This window comes from Equus quagga, chromosome 7, assembly GCF_021613505.1.
Source record: "Equus quagga isolate Etosha38 chromosome 7, UCLA_HA_Equagga_1.0, whole genome shotgun sequence".
Taxonomy (NCBI): domain Eukaryota; kingdom Metazoa; phylum Chordata; class Mammalia; order Perissodactyla; family Equidae; genus Equus; species Equus quagga.
The window spans coordinates 41409415-41430968 of NC_060273.1; the positions used below are offsets into that span (position 1 = coordinate 41409415).

Genomic DNA, 21554 nt, shown 5'->3' on the forward strand with positions numbered 1-21554 from the left:
GGGGGAGGGGGAGCCCGTGCTGGGGTGGACCGGCGGCGCGGGGGCGGGCGGAGGGCGGCGCCGCTGCAGTGCGGGGACCCGCTCGCCGCCCGCCGTCCCCGCGTCCCGCGTCCCCGCGCAGCCGCCTCCGGCCCCGGGCGCCGCGCATCCAGGTACGCGGGCTGGGGTGGGGTCTGCGCCGGAACCCCCGGCCCGGCGGGGGCTGGGCCTCGGGCGGCCATGGGAGTGTGGGCCTTGGGGACCCCCGCCCCCTTGGCTGGACCCGGGCCCGCGGCGCGCGTCGTGGGCGGGGAGGGTCCCCGCGTCCCCCGGGCGCAGAGGCCGGAGCGGGGTCGCAGGCCTGGAGAGGGGGGCGCAGAGGCCGGAGCAGGGTCGCGGGCCTGGGGAGGGGGCGTGGGCCTGGCCTTCCCGGCGTCTGAGAGCCCCGGGGCCTGGGTCCCCGCGGCCGTGCGGCTGCTGGCGGTCATTGTGACTTAGCCGGACGCGCGGCGCCGAGAGCGCGGCGGCCCTGCCATTGTTCTCGGCGCTCCCTCCCACAAGACCGTCAGCCGGGTTTAATTGTTTTTCTGTTTCCTTCTTTTCCTGCGAAGCGGGGTGGTCCCGGGCTACCCCAGGCCCATGACAGTGCCCTTCCATCCCCTGGTCCCCTGAGATCTGGGGGTGGGGTGGGGGGGGCACCCCCTCCAGCTGGGGCCCCGGTGGGGGCTCTGCCCTCCGCACAATTGTCCTTAAAAAGGGGGGGAGAGATGGACAAGTGAGACCACGCAGCCGCCCAGGCGGACACGCAGCGCCCCCCTTCCCCGCTGTCAGATTTCTCAGCGATGAGGGGTTCTCTCACCGCATAGACAGGAGGATGTTTGATCCTCCTCCGTTCCTCAAGGATCTGTTGAGAGGTGAGGCCCTGGCGGTGGCTGCGTTAACAGCTCGGTAGCCCCTCAGAAGGAAAGACCTTTGATGAGTGCAAAATAACACACTTGGACCACGTCACGTGGGTCGTTGGATCTGACCACAGCGTGGAGCTTCTGATGGTGTAGGATGCATAGTTACCAAACCCCGGAGCGCTGGCTGTGGTTCCCCTGCCCCTTCTAAGGCCCGCACGGCCGGTGTTTTCCTAACAGGCAGCCAGCAGCCGGCCACCATGGCCTCCCCTTCTGCTTACCCTGCGGAGGAGGATGAGAGTCTGAAAGGGTGCGAGCTGTATGTCCAGGAGCATGGCGTGCAGCAGGTCCTCAAGGACTGCATCGTGCACCTCTGCATCTCCAAGCCGGACCGGCCCATGCGGTTCCTGCGGGAGCACTTCGAGAAGCTGGAGAAGGTGAGAGGCTTCCGCGCCCTGGTCTCCTCCTTGGCAGGTGGACTGGGGCAGGGCACCCGGTCAAACCCTCCTTCCCCCTGGGGACCCTCAGGAGGGTGTGCGCTGACCACAGGAACGAGCGTCGTCCTGGGGTTCTTCCCAGGAGGCGAGCTGACCTCGCCAGATTCCTTCCAGGGCTCTGTCTTCCCAGCCACAGATTCCCCCTTCATCTTCTTCCCGGTGCTTCTGGGCCGGGAGGCGTTTCAGATTTTCAGGGACAGCTGGCTGTGACCCATAGCTTATGGGGCTTGCTGACAGTTTTCAACTCAGGGGACAGAGGTGGGGACCGGGTCTTGTCATAGATGCCATGGGCACTTGGGATCAAAGAAGACGGCTCTGATGGCGGATGTGCTGTGGGGCGTTTGGGGTCGGGTTGCGTGTTAATCTGTGTCTCTGAGACTTGGCAGATACTGGTCGAGGAAAGTGGACCTCAGACTTGGGCAATGGGGGGTCCACCTGCTCTCTTCTGAGGAGAGAGACCCCACACAGCTCCTTCCTCCCTGACGGGTGCCTCTCACCCACCGTCCTGGGCTCCTCGGTGGGACCACGGGGCTGGAAGTAGGAGTTTGGGACCCGAGCCCCCGTCCCCCCCTTTCTGCTCTCCTCACCTCCCCGCAGGCTCCTTCCTTCTTCACTCCGGCTCGCTACCCTCTGGGTGTCACCTGAGGTTCCTTCTCCTGGTCCTTTGATCACAGCTTCACTGTCACTGTCCCAGCCTCTCCTGGGGGCCCATGGGAGCCCAGCTCATGCTCTGGTCTGAGCCCCCATCCAGCAGCATTTTACTTTTGAATTGAGCCCTGTGGACACGTAGTCCTGACCCAAAGGAATGAGTTTATGTCTTCTCTTTAAAACAATCCATTAAAAAACATTGTAAAGTAATGCGTGGCCTTTAAAGAAAATCTGAAAAGTTCAGAAGTAGAAAGAAGACATGTCATCCGTATCTTCTTCACCTACTTTCCCCTCATGCATTGTATTTTTTGAAACATAACTGCAGTCGTGTTATAGATGCAATTTTCTGTTCTGCATTTTTCATTTATTATGTATTTTTCAAGGATCTCAGTTTAAGTGATTGCATAACGTTGTGTTGAGAAGATATATTAAAGTTTTCTCAACCTTTCTCTCATGACTGGACACTTGGGTTGTTTCCAGTTTTTTAAAAAAATAATATTAAAAAGAATGGTACGCTAACATATTTGTACATAATTTATTTTCTGTATGTAGTATTGTTTATTTAGAATAGCTTTTCAGGAATGGAAATGCTGAAATTCCAAATGGAATGACTGGGTCAAAAGAGTCTTGTTGGTGTTTGTCTAAGAGCTTTGCAAAATGGCGGCATCGATTTAGTCTCACCAGTTGAGAATTTGATTGTTAGTGTAGCCACCCTGGCCAGCTTTGATATAAAAAGCTGTTTTAATTTAAAAAGCTGTTAGTTAATCAATAAGTGGAAATGGTCATTTGGCCTTAGTATCCGTTTTTCTTTGGTTGTATTTGAGGTCACGGTTTAGGAGAGAGAGGAGTTCCCGTGTGGGGCTTCTGGTCCCCGGTCACATGCACAAAGGACGAGGAGAGATGGGGAGGAGGACGCGCTCGTTTCCCGCCCATTTGAAGAGGAAGAATCCGGCAGGTGACAGTACGACCTTTCCCGTCTCAAACCATAACTTCATTTCAACTGGATCTACTTAGCTTAGTTTGTTCTCAGACGATCCCAGCCAGGTGACTAATCTTACGGGGTGCGATTCATCGGCAGGACTGGAGGCAGGGGGCCCACAGGAGGCCTGAGGCAGGGTCCAGGCCGGACCTGAGCCGAGGCGGCAGAGTGCCACCAGAGCAGATGCTCTGGGCTGAGGACATCTGCGACGGCTGGGGGCATTTTTGGCTGTTACACGTGGTGCCGTTGTCATCTAGGGCGGCAGAGGTGGAGACGTGGCCAGGCGGGGCCGTTTGCTTTGGTGGGGATGTTCCAGGTCTTGCTGGGGGATTGGATGTGGAGAGGAAAGAGGCAGGGAGCACGACTCCTGGGCTTTGGTCTGAGCCCCAGATTGAATGGGGGTGCCGCTCGCCACGGAGGGGGCAGTGCGGAGAGGCAGGGTGGAGTAAGAGCTCTGAAACTCTTAACTTCTAAAGAGTTTAGGCCGAGAGTCCTCTAATGAAGATTGCTGCTTTGGGCATGTTCAAGTCGTCAAGGAGGCTGTGAGTTTGGAGGGTGGGGGAGAGGCTGAGGTGAGGGTGGAGGTTTGGGAAGATTAATTGATCCTCCTTCCCTGGGAGTTGGTTTATCACCTGCCTTTGACAGATGAGGACTGAGGTCGGGAAGAGGTAGGGTGGCCTGTCCACAGTCAGGTGACGCGGAAGGCTGAGGCTCCAGTCTTGGTTATAAATTGAGCGTTTCCTACGACTTAACAATAAGGGAATTATGTGAGTCCCTCTTTTCTGCGTCACGGTCACCATGGCTACTGCGTTAGTTGCTAGGACTGCAAACGAAGGACCACAGTCGGGGCGGCATAAACAGCGGAAGTTTCCTCTCCCCCAGTTCTGGAGGCCGGAAGTCTGAGGTCCAGGTGCGGGCAGGGCTGGTTCCTTCTGGGGACTGAGGGAGAATCTGCTCCAGGCCTCTCCCGGCTTCTGGTGGTTTGCCCATGATCCTTGGCGTTCACGGCTTTTGAGGCATCGTGCCCGTCTCTGCCTTCATCTTCACATGGTCTTCTCCCTTTTCCTAAGAACTCAGTCCTGTTGGATTAGAGCCCACTCTCATGACCTCATTTTAACTGGATCACCTCTGCAAAGACCCTGTCTCCAAATAAGGTCACATTCTGAGGTCCTGGGCTTAGGACCCTGACATATCTATTTGGGGGGGGGGATATAACTCGACCCCAAACAGCTGCCTTCTCAGGTGTGGGCAGGGCGGTCTTACTTAGGCCTCCCACTGACAGCAAGCTATTGCTAAATGGAAAGAGCAGGGGTACAGTTCCATTTTTGTCTAAGGTCGTGCCAGCAAGAATGTACCTGTGGAGAGAATGTCTCTGCTGAGAGGATGCACCTGCAGAGAGAAAAAATGTATCTGCAGAGACAATGTATCTATAGAGAGAATGTATCTGCAGAGACGCTGTATCTGCGGAGAGAAAGAATGTCTCTGCGGAGAGAAAGAATGTCTCTGTGGAGAGAAAGAATGTCTCTGCGGAGAGAAAATCTGAGGGGTGTACACCAAGTGCTGACAGGAGTGGTGTCCAGGGGTAGTTTTGTTTGTATTTTTTCTGTAACAGCAGATGCGTACAGGTTTTAGGGGTGACTGTGAATTCTCTGACATCACATGCCTGCTTTTATACGGAGGTGCTTTTCCTGGAGAGAACATCCTTCATTTGCAGTGGATTCTCAAAGGGCTCTGAGATCCCATAACAATAAACAGCAAAGTACCGGGAAGAGTTCTGACGTCCCCTGGGAGTCCCAATTTCCCACTCCATTTGCTTGACCAGTGAGCTGCTGTGCAGTGTTTGCAATATGGGACCAGAAACGCGCTCTCCCGCCCGTGGCCAGCCAGGGCGGAGTCTTGGGCGGAAGCCTGGCGAGGGAGAGCCTTGCTCAACGTGTGTCACCAGCAGGAAGTGTGTTTGGGAGGCCTCGATAAGGCTCTGGGAGGATGCAGGATGTAGCCGGCCCGGCACAGACCCGTGGGGATGGCTCACCTCTCGGGGTGCTGCCCCGGCCGGCCGAGCTCAGCCCCTGGCGCCGAGGCCTCGGTGAGTGAGTTCTTCGTGTCGGGCCTCTTAAGAAGGTGGAGTTATTCTAAAGTGGAGACGTAAGGGGGTAAAATATTCCTTAGCCTCTGGCCGAACACAGCCCTGGAGCTTCTCCAGGATTCCATCTTTCAGAGGATCATATAACGATAAAGTCGTCAATCCTTTTGATAATGAATTTTAAATACTATAGGAAAAGGTCGCTCCGAAACAACACACCCATGACCCTTTACCAGGTACCAACCCCACTTTTATCTGAGGACTTTTCTTGCTTTGCAGTAGACACAGACACACCTATAGATGGGGATGACTTTAATTGTACAGGCATTTTGTGTTTGATTTTTCTTCTCAGAATTTTTTTATTGTAAAAAGTACATAAATAAATATACAAATATATATTTAATATACAATATAATATAAATATATAAAAATAAATGTATGTAAATATATATAATGTACAATAAAATATACAGAGCATAAAATTTACCATTTTGATAATTTTTATGTGTACAGTTCAGTGGCATTTAGTGCATTCACATTGCTGCATTTCTCTTAATAGGACACTTAAGGCATCTTGTGGCCATAAGATACTCCATCCCGTGGGTGTGTCATAATTTTTATCTTCTTTCCATTGTTTCCTGTTTGATGGCTTCCAGGGTTTTTTGTTGTTGTTGTTCTTCATAAAACACTTCTATGCTAAGAAAATGATCTTAAAAAGCGTGAGTGCAGACGTCTCAGGACACGACTCTGGGGTCAGGGAGTCTGTGTGTTTTTGTGGCTCCAGAGCTGTGTTTCCTGTTCACCCCCAGATGGGTTCCTGGTTTCCCTAACACGCGGGACCACGGCCGCGTCCCCAGTCCTCACCATCACTGGCGGCCGTGGCGGCTGGTTCCCTGCTGGTCTGTGGATGCCGACGCCTCCTCTCCCAGCCGGGCGTCTCTTCCCTCCCTGCCGGTGTGGCGCCTTCTCCACTGTTGGTTCGGGGGTGGCCTCCCTCTCGTCCAGGGGGCAGACAGTCGGATGATCCAGCCTGACTCCTTGGTCTTTCATAAAGCTGACAAGTGACATCGTGTCTCCTTTTTGGATGAGCAGACGCACAGGCCGCCTCTTCCGAGAGACGTATGGAAGTAGATATTGCGCCACTCAGCTAACCGCTCCTGGAGGCTCCGGATCTACACGGGGCCGTCAGATGAGGCTGGTGACTCTGGGACTTCAGCCGGTGTTTCCTGGGGACAGACAGAGGCATAAACTGGGCGGATTGGTGTGTTGAACCCCAGAGGGTCTTGGAGGAGCCGGGTGCCATCCATCCCACCGGCGCTTTGAGACTGCCCAGCCTTCCTGTTCTGAGGTGGCCCCTGGGGATGCCCAGATGGAAGGGATGCAGTCCTCGTGTTTTCGGGGTCCACCATTCAGTCCACAGATGGACGGTAGGCGGTGGCGTGCACGGTGATGAAGTAGTGGCGAGAGTACCCGTACCCTGAATGGAGGCTGTGCCTTGGAATGGCAACAGGGAAGCCTCACAGAGGAGAGGGGCTTGGGCGGGCATGGAGGGATGCTCGCACGCTGGCCACGCAGACGCTGGGAGCAGCTCGTTTGGTCCCAGAGCCGTCAGAGGGCTGGAGCTGCAGAGGTTGCTGCTGGAGCACACCGGGTGGGCTGAAGGATGGGCCAGGAGGCTGTCCTGGAGGAGGAGGTGGGGCACGGGCATCCGGTGTCCCAGGCTGGAGTCTGCATTTCTCCCGGTGGCTGCTGGAGCCACAGCAGGTTTTGACGTGATCGTGATGCTGTCTGCATCTCTCTGGCCGAGGGTGGAGAATGGACGAGAGGGGGCTGTTCCGCAGAGTGGGCGCCCCGGTGGGGGCGGCTGTGCATGTGTGGGGGCAAGAGGTCTATGGGAACTCTCTGTGTCTTCCTGTTATTTTTGCTGTGAAGCTAAAGCTGCTTTAAAAAGATAAAATCTTTAAAAAAAAGAAAGACAAAGTGAGTACCCCCCTATTTTGGGCCCAAAGGATCTCTTTCCTGGGTCTGTTGAGATGTCTCCTTAACAAAGTGGCAGCGGGGAGGGAGGGAGGGCGAAGAGAGAGGCTCCGACCTTTAGGAGATGGAATTATCGGGATGTGGAGACCAGGTCGAGCGAGGGGGCGGGTCTGGAGTCCCAGGTTTCTGGGTGGGAGTTGGTGGGTGTTGGAAGGGCGTCCACTGACAAAACCCAGGAAGGCCCGGGCTGGCGTCTGGGTGGAAGGGGCTTCAGAAGAGAAGCCGGGGTGGGGCGAGTTTCAGGAAGGAAGGAGGAGTGGTCAGCCCTTCGAAACCCACATCCAGTAACCAGTGAGTCGTGCAGGCAGGAACGGGGTTTCTAAAACGGAACATTAGGTTTTTTTTTTTTTTTTTGAGGAATATTAGCCCTGAGCTAACTGCTGCCAATCCTCCTCTTTTTTTGCTGAGGAAGACTGGCCCTGAGCTCACATCCATGCCCATCTTCCTCCACTTTCTATGTGGGATGCCTGCCACAGCATGGCTTGCCAAGCGGTGCCATGTCCACACCCGGGATCCGAACCAGCGAACCCTGGGCCGCCAAAGCAGAAGGTGTGAACTTAACTGCTGCGCCACCGGGCCGGCCCCGGGTTTGTGTTTTTTAAACTGAAAAAGCGATATGTGCCTATGGCGAAAAATTCAGACACTCTTAAAGAGCATCAAGTGAAAATTCAGCCTCTCTTTATCCCCTCGTCCTCATTCCAGAGCCGCCTCTGTTGCCGTTGTCCTTGGATGATTTTCAGAAGCATTTTATGCACATGCGGTGTGGACCTGGCCTCTTGTTGGCTGGATGGCACCCTGTGAGTGTGTCTGAATCGTGCTCGTTTCCCCCGCCGACGCTCGAGACAGACAGGGGCAGACGCAAACCGCTCCTCTCACCTTTTCAAATTTATCTTTGAATTTAAGTCCGGGAAAATTTACTCTCTTTGGTGAGAAGGAGCTGCAAACATTCGTTTTTATGGATTTTTGTGTGAATGCAGATTTTTATGTCACTTGAGTAAGTGTCTAGTAATGGGATTGGTGGGCGTATGGTAAGTGTTTGCTTAGCTTTATAAGAAACTGCCGACCCGTTGCCTCGAGGGTCTGCATCCCAGCCAGCAGGGCTTCTTGTCCCTCAGCGTTGCCGGCACCTGCTGTTGTCAGTTTTCAAACATTTTAGCTGTTCTAATAGGTATGTGGTGGGCCTTCCGTGGTTTTCTTCTGCATTTCCTAATGATTAATGGTGTTGAGCACCTTTTCACACACTTATTTGCCCTTAGTATATCCTCCTGGGTGAAGTGTCTGTTTTTCTTCTTAGGTTGTTTTCTTACTATCGAGTTTGAAAATTCTTAGTGTATTCAACTTGTACCCTTGTCTCCGGGGTTCTTTGTCAGATACGTGATTTGCAAATCTCTCTTCCAGTCTGTAGCTTGTCTGTCCGTCTTCTTCCACAGTGTCTTTCACACAGCGGAAGGTTTTACTTTTCTGGTCCAATTTATCAAAATTTTTAAGTGGATTGTGCTTTTGTATCTAAGATCTCACCCCTGGATCACGGGTGCCTCTGTCGTAAGTTATCCGGCCGTGTGTGAGCGGGTTTATTTCTGGGCTTGCGGTTCTGCCCAGTTGATCTCTCCTGTCCCGACACCACGTGGTCTTGTTTCCTGGGTTTTTATAGTAAATATTGACAGCAGACAGTATGAATCTTCCAGCTTTGTTCTTTCTCACAATTGTTCTGTTGATTCTAGTTCCTTTCTGTTTCCAGGTGTATTTTAGAATGATCTTGGTGATGTCAACCGAAAAGCCGTCTTGGGACTTTGATTGGGATCTGATTGAATGTGTAAATCAATGTGGGAGAACTGACAACTATATTGAATCTGCCGATCCGTGAACACAGACTCTCTCTCCGTTTATTTAGGCCTCTGATTTCTTTCATCCGTGAGTGGAAAAACTTTGGTTGTTTTCAATATACAGATCCTTCACCTATTTTATTAGACTTACTCTTGTTTCATTTTTTGTTCTAAGTGGTACTGGTTTTTTTTTTTTCTAATTAATAGGTTTACTTTTTAGAGCAGTTTTAAGTTTATAGAAAAATTGAGCATAAAGTGACAGAGTTCCCATACACCCCCTCAGCCCCACACACCGTTCCCCTATAATTAACAGTTTGCATTATTGTGGTTGATTTGTTACAGCTGGTGAGAATGAGTGTTAACTAAAGTCTGTAGTTAACATTAGGGTTCACTCGTGTCGTACGGTTCTGTGGGGTTTGTTTTTTTTTTTTTGAGGAAGATTAGCCCTGAGCTAACTGCTGCCCATCCTCCTCTTTTTGCTGAGGAAGACTGGCCCTGAGCTGACATCCGTGCCCATCTTCCTCTACTTTATATGTGGGACGCCTGCCACAGCATGGCTTGCCAAGCGGTGCCATGTCCACACCCGGGATCCAAACCAGCAAACCCCGGGTCGCCAAACGTGCGCACTTAACCACTGCGCCACCGGGCCGGCCCTCTGAGTTTTGACAAATACGTTACATCACGTATCTGTCGTTAAAATGTCAAATAGATTAGTTCTACTGCCCTGAGCATCCTCGGTGCTCCATCTGTTCATCTCTCTCTCCTTCCACCAACTCCTGGCAACCGCTGATCTTTTCTGTCTCCGTGGTTTTGCCTTTTCCAGAATGTCCCATCCTTGGAGTCACACAGTGTGTAGCTTTCTCAGACTGGCTTCTTTCACTTAGTAACATGCGTTTACGGTTCCTCCGTGTCGTTTCACGGCTCGATAGCTCATTTCTTTTCAGTGCTGAATCCTATTCCGTTGTCTGGATGGGCCAGTTTATTTATCCACTCACCTGCTGAGGACGTCTTTGTTGCTTCCACGTTTTGGCGACTCTGAATAGGTTGCTGTAACATCCATGTGCAGGTTTTTGTGTGGATGAAGTTTTCAGCTCCGTTGGGTGAGTACCAAGGGGTGGGATGGCTGGTTCATACGGTTAAGGGCGTGTTTAGTTTTCTAGGAAACCCCCAAACTGTCTTCCATGGTGGCTGCTCCGTTCTGCGCTCCCCCCAGCAGTGGATGAGCGTTCCTGTTGCTCCACGTCTTGCCGGCATCTGGTGCCATCTGTGCTCTGGAGTTTGGCCATTCTGATGTGTGTAGCGACATCTTGTTGTTTTAATTTGCAATCCCTGATGACACATGTTGTTTATTTCCATATGCTTATTTGCAATCTATGTATCTTCCTTGGTGAGGTTTCTGTTCACATCTTTTGCCTGTTTTCCACTTGGGTTGTTTGGTTTCTTATTGTTGAGTTTTAAGAGATTTTTGTACATTTTGGATGCAAGTCCTTTATTGATTACGTGTTTTGCAAATATTTTTCTATCAGTCTGTGGCTTGTCTTTTAATAGTACTGTTTTTTAAACGACAAAATTCAATTGTTCGTTGCCAGACTAAGAACTACAATTGATTGTTGTGTATTAATGTTGTATCCTGCAACCTTGATGAACTCAATGATTGTAGGAGTTTTTCACATTTTCTCCATAGACAATCGTGCTATAGGAAGTTTTATATTTTCCGTTCCAATCTGTATGCCTTAAAAGCTTTTCCCTGCATTATTGCGCTGACGAGCATCTCCTGCACGATGTTGAATAGGACTGATGAGAGGAGACGTCTGCATCTTATATCTGATGTTGGAGGAAAGTGTTCTGTGTCTCTTCATTAAGTAAGATGTCAGTTGTAGGTTCTTGTAGATGTCATTCATTGTGTTAAGGAATTTCTTTCTGTTTCTTCTTCTTCTTTTTTTTTGTGTGAGGAAGATTAGCCCTGAGCTGCCTACTGCCGCCAATCCTCCTCTTTTTTCTGAGGAAGACTGGCCCTGAGCTAACATCCGTGCCCATCTTCCTCTACTCTATATGTGGGACGCCTGCCACAGCATGGCTTGCCAGGTGGTTTGTAGGTTCATACCTGGGATCCAACCGGTGAACCCTGGGCCGCCAATGCGGAACGTGCGAACTTAACCACTGTGCCACCGGCCCGGCCCCTGTTTCTTCTTTACTGAGAGTTTGAATGTTGAATTTTATCAAATACTTTTTCTGTATCTCTTGAGAACAGGGTGAATTGCATTGATTGCTTTTTGAATTTTGAGCCAGAATTGCATTCCTGGGAAAACCCCATTTGTTTGTGTTAGATTATGCTTTTTGCATAAAACAAAAGCAAACCTGCTCCCATCTTAGAAGAGCCACGAGGCGTTGCGGGATGCACAGGGGCCTGGATGCGCTGCCACCTGGGTTTGCAGCCAGCTCTCTGCCTCAGTGTCCTCATCTGTACCGTGGGCCGTGGAGCTCTCACTGTGCTGCCCCTTTGCCCCCCCTTCCTTCCCGTCTCCTGGAGGAGATGGCTGGGGGCAGACTTGCTCATGGTCAGGTGTGTGGGGTCCAGTGCCAGGCCGTGCCCCCTTCGTCCTCACTGAGGCTGGAGTGGGTGGGGCTCCCTGACCACTCCATCAGGACCGGCCCGTTGCCCTTGCTTGGACTTACAGGTCCCATTTCGGTGACGCTGGCTTGGGTCCTCCTGGGGCACGGCCTGGCTGGAGGTGCCCCAGAAGCCCTTGGCCAGTGAGGATGCCCAGCGGGGCAGAGAGCAGAAGGGACGATGCTGACCCTCCTCCAGGGCTCCCAGAGCCGGCGCTCAAGGACTCGGAGCCTCTCCCATGTGGTGTTCACACACGTCACGCTTTTTACATACGTGTGAGTCAAGCGTGGATTCAGTTCTGTGGCCTTCCCCTCCCTCCCTGTAAACATCGCACACGTGGCCGCGTGGAAAACGCTTTGGGAGGTGAGGGAGTGAGTGACCTCGACGGCCCGGCAGCTGCTGCCCGGCCCCGGGCTGGGTCTGTCCCCTGCTCTCTCAGGGACACGGCAGGCGTCTTCATGCCCAGCGGCCAGCTGTGTGTATCTGTGCACATCCGCGTCGCCGTGAAAGGAATCTCGACGCAAAGCCAAAGACGGGGCAGCTGTTGGTGCATTTGACACCACCAATGCCTTGTGCGGAGATGGAGCTGGCTGAGGGGCGCGCACAGCGTTTAGGGCGTTTTTTTAAAAGGAGGTTTAAAGCTTTCGGCAACTACCGAATGATGCAAAGACAGGCCGGTTCTGCAAAACTTTAGGAAATTAAGAACGTTCGGAAAAGGATAAAGAAACAGAAACTTCTCCCTTCATCTCTCAGGAGAGTGAGTTTCACCCCGTCGTGTGTTTCCTTGGAGTCGTTTTTTTCTGTCCTTGTTCTTTTTCTCTCTCTTACTCCCACACGTGTAATAGTGTATAACCTACTATATATAAATTTTTAAGTGATGCTCTTTTTTTAGAGAAGGTTTAGGTCTGTAGTAAACTTCAGCAGAAGGTACCGCGTTCCCACACCCGCCCTCCCCACTTTCCTCTGTTATTAGCTGTTATGAGCGGTCTTACATGGTTCCAATTGATGAACCAGCATTGATACAATGTATCAACTGCAGTCCACCGTCTACCTTAGGGTTCACTCTCCATGGGGAACATTCTGTGGGTTTGGACAAATGTAGACAAATGTGTACAAAATAGCTTCACTGCCCTAAAAATCCTCTGTGCTCACCTGTTCCTCTCCCACCACTCCGGCCCCTGATCTGTTTGCCACCTCCGCAGTTTTCCTTTTCCAGAATGTCACATCCTTGGAATCAGACGGTATGTGGCCTTTCCAGATTGTCTTCTTTCTCTTAGTAACACGCACGTAAGGTTCCTCCGTGTCCTTTGACGCCTCGATAGCTCATTTCTTTTTAGCGCCGAATCCTATTCCATTGTCTGGATGGGCCACTGTTTATTTATCCACTCACCTACTGAGGACGTCTTGGTTGCCTCCAAGTTTTGGCTAAGGTTGCTGCAGACACCTGGGTGCGGGATCGTGTGATGGGAGTTTCCACCTCATTTGGATAAATACCAAGAGCGCCATGGCTGGGTCGTGTGGTAAGAGTGTGCTTGGTTCTGTGAGAAACCCCCAAACTGCCTTCCGGGGTGGCCGCTCCAGTCTGCGCTCCCGCCAGCGACGGATGAGCGTTCCTGCAGCTCCACGTCCTCACCGGCCTCTGGTGCCGTCACTGTTCTGGGTTCTGGCCATTTTCATAGCTGTGTGGCGGTATCTCCCTGTTTCAATTTGCAATTCCCCGATGACATCTGATGCGGAGCATCTTTCCACGTGCTTATTCGCCATCTGTGTATCTTCTTTGCTGAGATGTCTGTTCAGATAGATCTTTTTGCCTCTTTTCCGGTTGGGTTCTTTCCAGATATTTTCTTGATTTCCCTTAGGATATATTCTGAGAAATTGAATAATGGGGCTCAGAAGTCCCCCTTGATGTCTAAGGCCATTTGTTCTCCATAAAGGTTTTATTCATTCATTCAACAAGCATTGATTGAACACCTGCCACCAGCCAGGCGCTGTTCCAGGCGCTGGGACGTAATGATGAGCACGCTGGGAAGCACAGGGTTTTCCAGCGGCATCACCCTGGGGCACGTGCGACGTTCACACACCCCATTGCATGAGGCAGCACGGCCCCAAGTGGTTAGGAGCCTGGGGTCTGGGCCCCCGCTGGACGAGGACACCACGTCCACGCTCGTGTCATTACTGAACTCAGAGTTCTTTTCAGTCCCTTCAGAGCGTGATCAGGCAACATATGAGATCCCGGAAAAGGGGGACGTCAGTCAGAGTTCTAGAATCTTTGAACCAAGCACACAGTGGGACATGTTATTTCAAGGGATCCAGGATGAGTTTAAATCCTTTTCTCACTCAAAAACCGTATTCTTTGGGGGCCAGCCCAGTGGCACAGTGGTTAAATGCGCATATTCCGCTTCAGCGGCCCGGGGTTCGCTGGTTCAGATCCCGGGTGTGCACATCGCACCGACTGGCAAAGCCATGCTGTGGAAGGCGTCCCACATATAAAGTAGAGGAAGATGGGCACGGATGTTAGCTCAGGGCCAGTCTTCCTCAGCAAAAAGAGGAGGATTGGCAGCAGATGTTAGCTCAGGGCTAGTCTCCCAAAAAAAAAAAAAAAGAAAAAAAGAAAAAAAAAAAGGGAGCCAGCCTCCTCATGCATTTGAAAGCCAATAAGGAGCTCTTGCATAATTTATCAAAGAAGATTGTCATAGTAGAAAACTATTAAATATTTAGAATTGAGTGACAGTGAAAGCATTACGTATCAAAAGTTGTGGGACGCAGCAAAATTGGTGCTAAGAGGGAAATTTATAGCTTCATTAGAAGATAAGGTTAGAAATTGATGAGCTGTCTTGGTTCCCAGGGTGTCAGAGCGAAGGATCGCAAACCGAGTGGTTTAAAACAGCAGAAATTGATTGCCTCGCAGAGACGGAGCCCAGAGCCCGGGATGCAGGCTTCGGCCGCGTGGTTCCTGCTGGGGCCTCTGACGGAGGGTCTGCTCCGGGCCTCTCCGGCTTCTGGGGGCTGCCGGCGCTCTTGGGCTTGTAGACACATCACCCCAAACCCCACCTCCTTCTCCATGTGGCCTCTTCCTGCGAGTCTGTGTCTAAACTTCCCTCTTCTTATAAGGACCCCGGGGCTGAATTAGGGTCACCCTCATCCGGGGTGACTTCGTCTTAACTTGATGACGTCTGCAAAGATCCTGTTCCCAAATAAGGCCACACTCTGAGGTTCTGGACGGATGTCAGCCCACCACAGGGTGCAGCCTGATTCGTCAGAATAGGGGGATGAGGCAAGAAGAAATACCAACGAGGGTAAAAAATAACGATGAAAGCAGAAGTTAATGAAACAGGATGGAAGAAACAGTAGCAGACGACACAGTCAGAGGCTGGCGCTCTGCAGAGATGAAATGGATGGACCCCGTGGAGAAGAGACCACACACGCTGCGATTTCCCACAGGCCGGGGAGGTGAGGGGTCAGGAAGGGGTGCTTTTCTGAGCCGGTGCTCAGGGAGGTGGCCAGGGGTGAGCTCACACCTGCCCATGTGGGTGTCGCCTGGTTCTTCTCTTCTCATCTGGATCAGCTCAGAAGTTGCCTCCTCCAGGGAGCCCTCCTTGACTGCTTCCCAGGGAGGGTCTAGGAGCCTCCCTTTGCTGGCACAGCCCCTTGTTCCCAGTCCTTTAGTGGCGCCCACCCCATTGTCTTGTCCTGACCTTTACCCGTCTTTCTTGTTGGATCGAAATCTCCTTTATGCCAGAACCATGCTTTTTTTCCCCTGTTGTGTCCTGTGTATGAGGCCTGGCATACAAACGGTGCTCAATAAATGATTGAAGCTCTGTGTTTCTCTCCTCACCCTGCTGCTGAGTGCTTGTGTGCCCCCTGACAAATCTGTTACCTTCTCTGGGCCTCAGTTTCCCCACCTTGTAGATGGGGATGACTCACCCCAGGCCCGCCTTCCACTCTGAGATTCTACAGCCCCAGAGGAGGGCTTGTGGCTCCTGGCCCTGGGACTGGTGACCGCCGACCCTTCCCCTGGAGACCCCAGGTCCTCAAGCGCCACGGCTCCACTGTGGGCCTCCCAGAGTGTGAGGAGCCGTCCTCGGGTTGTGCAGAAACCTCCCCCTGGACCAGACACACACGCACGCCGCACAAGACTGCCCAGCGCAGAGGGGTCGGCCCGCTCGGGTCCGGATGCCGCGCCGGGGGAGTGGCCTCTCTTCCTCTGGGGCGTGGGACGCCCGTGCCAAGATCCGGGCCGGCGTGACTGACTAACTGCGCCTTAGAAATCCCCTTAAGAGGGACAGGGCGGGCCTGTCCTCACCCAGCAGACGGGGCGTGGGAGCTGAGCGAGGGAGGGTCAACTCACTTCCAGAAAATCTCCCCAGATCCCCCCCACCCCATCCCCCCGGGTATTCTCTGTGCTCAGGCTGGAAGTCTGCGTCTCCCGCCCTCGTGTCGGAAAAACGCAGTCCCAAGAGGATGATGACTGTCAGCTCTGGCCCGGGGGGCGCGCGGCCCTGGGGGCAGCACGGGGACAGTCCCTGGAGCCGTGTGACGGGTTTCAGGGGCAGATCCTGGCCCCGGGCTTTCTGGAAACGCGGTTCCCACACTGTTGCGAAGATTCCTCCGGCCTGGAAAGCCTGCGCTGACCCCCTGCCCCGCGCCATCCTGCAGCCAGCTCATCGGCCTGAAAACAGGAGACAGGAAGTGGTGGGGGGGCGGGGGGTCCGAAAAATCAGAGGGCTTCCTGGAATCCCCAGAGGAGAGGACGGAAGGGATGTCATCCAGAAATAACGGTCTGGCATCGTGGGGGGCAGAGCCCGGGAGAGGTCGCCCGGCCGCACCCCCGTCCCGGCCCCCATTCCTCTCGACGCCTCCTGAAGGGGCCTTTGTGCATTGAACCACCCGTATCCTGCCCGAGTGGGCCCTTTGCTGCCAAAAACGGGACGTCACCCCCGTGCCAGGACAGGCGATGCCCCGTGGCCCGAGGAAAGGAGGCCCAGACCGCGGCCGCCTCGAAGGAAAGCGGCTTCTGGCGGCTGCACGGGAGACGCCGGGGGCCTCACCGCCGCCCTGGGACCCTGCGCCAGGCTCTCGTGTGTGACGCCAGCCGCTGACGTGCACGGATCTCCAGGCCGTACGCGCCCCCAGATCTCCCCGCGTCTGTGCCCCGTCACGGCCTCGTCGGGAGCCCCGCTGAGGGCAACCCCCCGACGCAGCGGCCTTATTTGGTCACAGTTCCTTCTGATGCTGACTCACGCGTGGAAAATGTCTTCTCATCCTGCTGATCGCCCTTGAAACCCTCTCCGACACCCCCCAGCCTCCGGTCATGTGTCGGGAGGTGATTCCCATGCCGCCCCCGTGCCATGGCTCTGACGAGGGCATCGCTGACCTGCGACTGACTGTCTGGGGCTTCCTCTCTAGTTGGCGGAGGCGTGCAGGGTCTGCCCCACCGTCTCGCTGCCCTCCGGCCCCTGCGACTTCAGCCCTGAGCTCTGTCACCCTGTAGCCGGGAGCAGTGGGGTGGCGGTGTGTGGTCACGATGGTTTCCATAACATGAGGACGTGGGGCTCGAACCCCTGTCCTGACTACAGTGGTTCATTCGTTCATTCATTCGTTCATTCATTATTTCCAACCAGTGCCTGTGGCACCGTGTCCAGTGATGGGCAAGGGTCACACTCGAATGGGTGATGGGTTCTGGCAGCTCATCCTTTTGAAGCAATGTGATGCTAACTCCAGCAGGTAAGATCAAAAAGCTCTGGAGCTGGATGGAGGAAGGGGGAGGTGATAGGAAGGCTTCTTGCTGGAGGTGTCATTGAAAGGGGCGTTGAAGCATACATAGGAGTTCGCCAGGGGGCACCAACTGGGGGATGGGCAGTAGGCCGAAGGAGACCCTGCATCCCTCTTTCTGTTCTCCCCTTCAGAGACCTCCTCTGGCTGCAGGTTGCCACACCTGTCTCTGAGGGGATGGCTCGGTGGGACCCGTTGGAGCTGGGCGTCCAGATGGACCTACGACTCTGGTTCTCTGAGGGTCACTCCCAAGTCTGGTCTCACTGTTGCCTCAGAGTCACTGTGTCCAAAACCCAGCTCATGCCGACCGTGTTAGAACCAACCAGCCAACAAACAGAAAGTGACATGGGACCGGCCCGGTGGCACAGTGGTTAAGTCCGCACGTTCAGCTTCAGTGGCCCGGGGTTTGCTGGTTTGGATCCCGGGTGCAGACATGGCACCGCTTGGCAAGCCATGCTGTGTCAGGCGTCCCACATATAAAGTAGAGGAAGATGGGCACGGATGTGAGCTCAGGGCCAGTCTTCCTCAGCAAAAAGAGGAGGATGGGCAGCAGTTAGCTCAGGGCTAATCTTCCTCAAAAAAAAAAAAAAAAGACCCCACTGATCATTTACACCTGTATTATTGAAAACCAACGTGTAAACATATGGTAACCCGTTTCCAGCGTGGCATCGTCCATCCCTCTCTCCTGGCAGTCCGAGACGGGATTGCGGGATTCCGCGGGATCCACGGACACGGTGGGGCCGTTCTCAGGGGCGACGAGCCGGCCCGTTGTCCCGGGATCGGCAGATTGGTGGGGTGTCGGCTTGGAAGGGAGTCCCGGAGCGATCTGGTCCCGGGAAACGCTGGATTTTCGATGGCACCCCGATAGGCGATGGGGGGAGTAGGGCCCGGATCATTTTCTAGGACGAGAGTGTCTGTCGTGAGGCGGTTCCTGGCCTGCCTCCCCTGGCTTGGTTTTGCCCCACGTGCACGATCGTTTCACAGCCGAAACCCATTGTTGTTCACCGATTCTGGACGGGGCCGCCGAGGACCCCCGGGTTGGGTTTGGAGCAGAGCCGATGGCGTCCTGCGGAGGAGCGTCTCCCACGTCCAGCCTGAGGGAAGCTCGCCGTGGCCGGGCTGACGTGCCGGGTGAGGACGGACGGAGACGGGGCCCCGTGGGGGCCGTGCTCGGGGGCATCGTGGCCTGGAAACAAGTCTTCCGGACGTGGCCTTAGTTTCCGTCCTTGGGCGTCCTGACTTTGGGGGGCTCGATACAAGGTCCTTTCCCGAGGAGCCTGTGTCTTCCCGGGCGTGCGGTGCGCAGAGGGTGTCATGTCTGGGATCCGTCGTTTGTTTAGGGCGGTTTGGGTGGTAGTGGTGTCTACACGGCGGGAAACAAATGCTTTATTTTTATTACGACACGATGGTTCCTTCCAATTTATTTGTGTTGTACGAAATTTCTGGCACCGAGACGGGAGACGAAGAAATTCTACCCCCATCCTCAGTCCTCAGAGCTTTTAAAATGCTTTCTCGGGGCCGGCCTGGTGGTGCAGTGATTAAGTTCACACGTTGTGCTTTGGTGGCCCAGGGTTCACCAGTTCAGATCCCGGGTGCAGACATGGCACTGCTTATCAAGCCATGCTGTGGCAGGCGTCCCACATATAAAGTAGAGGAAGATGGGCATGGATGTTAGCTCAGGGCCAGTCTTCCTCAGCAAAAAAAGAGGAGGATTGGCAGCAGATGTTAGCTCAGGGCTAATCTTCCTCAAAAAAATAAGTGTCTGTTGAGTGTTTACTGTAAGTGGGCGCCCAGCTAATGACCTGAGACGTCGCAGTGAATGTGGCTTCTATTGTAGGGAGGGGAACAGACGATAATCAAGATGAACAAGCAAAACGTGTAGGGTACAGAGTGCACGTGCTGAGGAGAGCGATGACGCGGAGGAGGAGCTGGGGTGCTGGCGACGTGGGGAAATGTCCCTGCACCCAGAAGGTGACATTTGACAGAGACCAAAGGAAGTCGAGGGAGCAAGTGTCGGGACACTGGGAACAGTGTTCTGGCAGAGGGAACAGCAAGAGCACAGGGAGGCGCGTGCAGTGTCCATGAAACAGCAAAGAGCCAGTGTGTCGGGAGGGCCATGAGCTCAGAGGGCTGTGGCCTCAGCCGCCGACAGGAGGATGTGTGTTTTGCTGGGTTGGAGGCCGTCAGATATTGCACACGGCCGACACGGTGCTGCCCCTGTTTCTAATTCCTTTGTTGTTTCCCTTCTGAAATTCTAGATTTTAAATAATGTGCTAACTCCCTAATTTACAGTTCCGTTAACTGTTAGCTGTGGTCTTCGATCCCCATTTGTAAGAGATAGATCTTCGCACATCTGTCCGTTAGGTCCTCTCCAAAATTCTGCTGCCCCTCTGTTTCCAGAACTTTTCTTTTCGTATCACCTAGGGAGCCGGGTCCATGTGTGTGTGTGTGTGTGTGTGTACATGTCTGTGTGTGTGTGTACAGAAGCATTAGAGCAGGTGAAGAGCTGTGAACAGTGGTCCTCAGCTCCCTGGAGGGTGCAGGCAGTGCTGGCAGGTGGGGCACCTTCTGCAGGTCCCAGTTCCAGGCAGGTGGCCTCTGACCAGCGCCCCCCTGCCCCCCAGGACACATCAGATCTTTAAAGTCCCACAAAGTCAACGCACATAGCGTTGAACCTTTGATTTGCTTTATATTCTCCCTTTATTTTTTTAAAGGTAAGATATATATTTTTATGAAGGAAAAGCAAAACATCAGCCATGTTTCCCAGGATGTGACAGGCAGCCAGTACTTGCAGAATGAGTACATGGAACTATGTATATTGGTTTTGGGGGGCGATGGCGTCTCGATTTTCTTTTTCCTGTGGGTTCTCTGTGGAAGATGCCCCACTCCCCATGTGAATGGCAGAGTCCCGTCTGGGGCCTTTTAAAATCTCTTCTTTAGAGAGTACAAACCTTCTGCGGGGAAGAATTGCCTCCAGGAGTCATTTACAGTGTAGTATGAATTAGGACAGCATCCTTGTTCCCTCGGGGTTGACGGGATACCCGGAAAGCTTGGAATAAGAGGTAGAGGGGAAGGGGTGCTTCCTGAGGTAGGGCAGCACCCCGGAAGGCAAGGTCAGCAGGACTCCCGGGGGGAGCGCTGGGTCAGGGACAGGACTCAGTTTCCTGACTTGCTGTTTTTGCTGGGTGACTCGTGGGTAACATCGAATGACAGCTTCTTGCCCCGGGTTGACTAAGGAGATTGCCGGGCGGTGTCCTGGGGGAGGTGGCCCTTGGCAAATGATGGGGCAGAGGCCTCGCCCTGGGCGTGTGGGGACACAGACGAGGGTCCGTTTGCCAGGTGCCCCCGCTCCGCCCCGTGCCTCCCCTGCAGCGACCCCGGGGGGATCACGAGATTGCTCCTGGGGCCGGGGGAGTGGGGGCCTGTTGTTCACGGGGGGGCCCCTTTGCACTTTTTGAATTCTGTGCCCTCTGCACGGATACACCATCTGAAAAAGCAATTCGATAATGGAGAGAGGGAAGAAAAGAGAAGTTTGTGTCCCTTTGATGCACCCACCGGCCTTTTCCTGACGTCTACCATCCGGGGACCAGGCTGAGCAGGACAAAGGCCCCTCCTGCCCTCGAGGGCCAGTGGCCGGTGCCGGCCTCGCACCCTGGGGCCTCGGACCTGCGGGGCCAACTTCTAGGGTGGGGAACCAGGAAAGGTCCCCTGGATCGTGAATGACCAGGAGCCCCCGGGGCCAGGGCCCTGTGGCCCGCAGAGCTGTCCGCTGGGGGGTGGGCTGGAAGCCCTTGGAGTCCAGGGGGGAAGGGGCCGAGTGCACGGGGGCTGCAGGGAGCGGGCGAGGCTGCCCACCCGGCCTGGACGGGGCCTCCCAGGGGAGCCCGGGAGGGGAGGGGTCGCGCCCCTGCGCCGGGACAGCGCGGGCTCTCACCTCGTGTCCCGCGTCTCCCGCAGGAAGAAAACAGACAGATTCTGGCCCAGCAGAAGGCGGCCTCGCAGTCCGACTCGCACGATGAGGAGGTCTCGCCGAGCCCCCCGAACCCCGTGGTGAAGTCCCGCCGCCGCCGCGGGGGCGTGAGCGCCGAGGTGTACACGGAGGAGGACGCCGTGTCCTACGTGCGCAAGGTGGGCCCGCCCGGACCCCGCCCCAAGCCTCACCTCGGACCCCGCCCCGGGACCCCCGCCCTGGACCCCGCCCCAGGCCTCACCTCGGAGCCCGCCCC

The 21554-nt window shown here is 54.2% G+C and overlaps 2 protein-coding genes across 5 annotated transcripts in view; one reads left to right on the forward strand and one right to left on the reverse strand.

The window, feature by feature from the left end:
• Nucleotides 1–467, reverse strand: part of LOC124242587 (basic proline-rich protein-like) — a 4260-nt gene extending 3793 nt beyond the window's left edge. Inside the window, exon 1 of the mRNA XM_046667756.1 lies at nt 21–467. Coding sequence (XP_046523712.1) covers nt 21–467 — 447 coding nt within the window. The remainder of the gene's footprint in view (nt 1–20) is intronic.
• Nucleotides 55–21554, forward strand: part of PRKAR1B (protein kinase cAMP-dependent type I regulatory subunit beta) — a 107051-nt gene continuing 85551 nt past the window's right edge. Inside the window, exons 1-3 of one of the 4 annotated variants that reach the window (XM_046668521.1) lie at nt 55–152; nt 1119–1315; nt 21286–21456. In XM_046668521.1, the coding sequence (XP_046524477.1) occupies nt 1139–1315; nt 21286–21456 (348 nt within the window). In that variant the 5' untranslated portion in view covers nt 55–152; nt 1119–1138. Of the gene's footprint in view, nt 894–1118; nt 1316–4967; nt 5089–21285; nt 21457–21554 lie in introns of those variants that run through there. The other 3 variants (XM_046668520.1, XM_046668519.1, XM_046668522.1) reach the window with 3 other exon arrangements.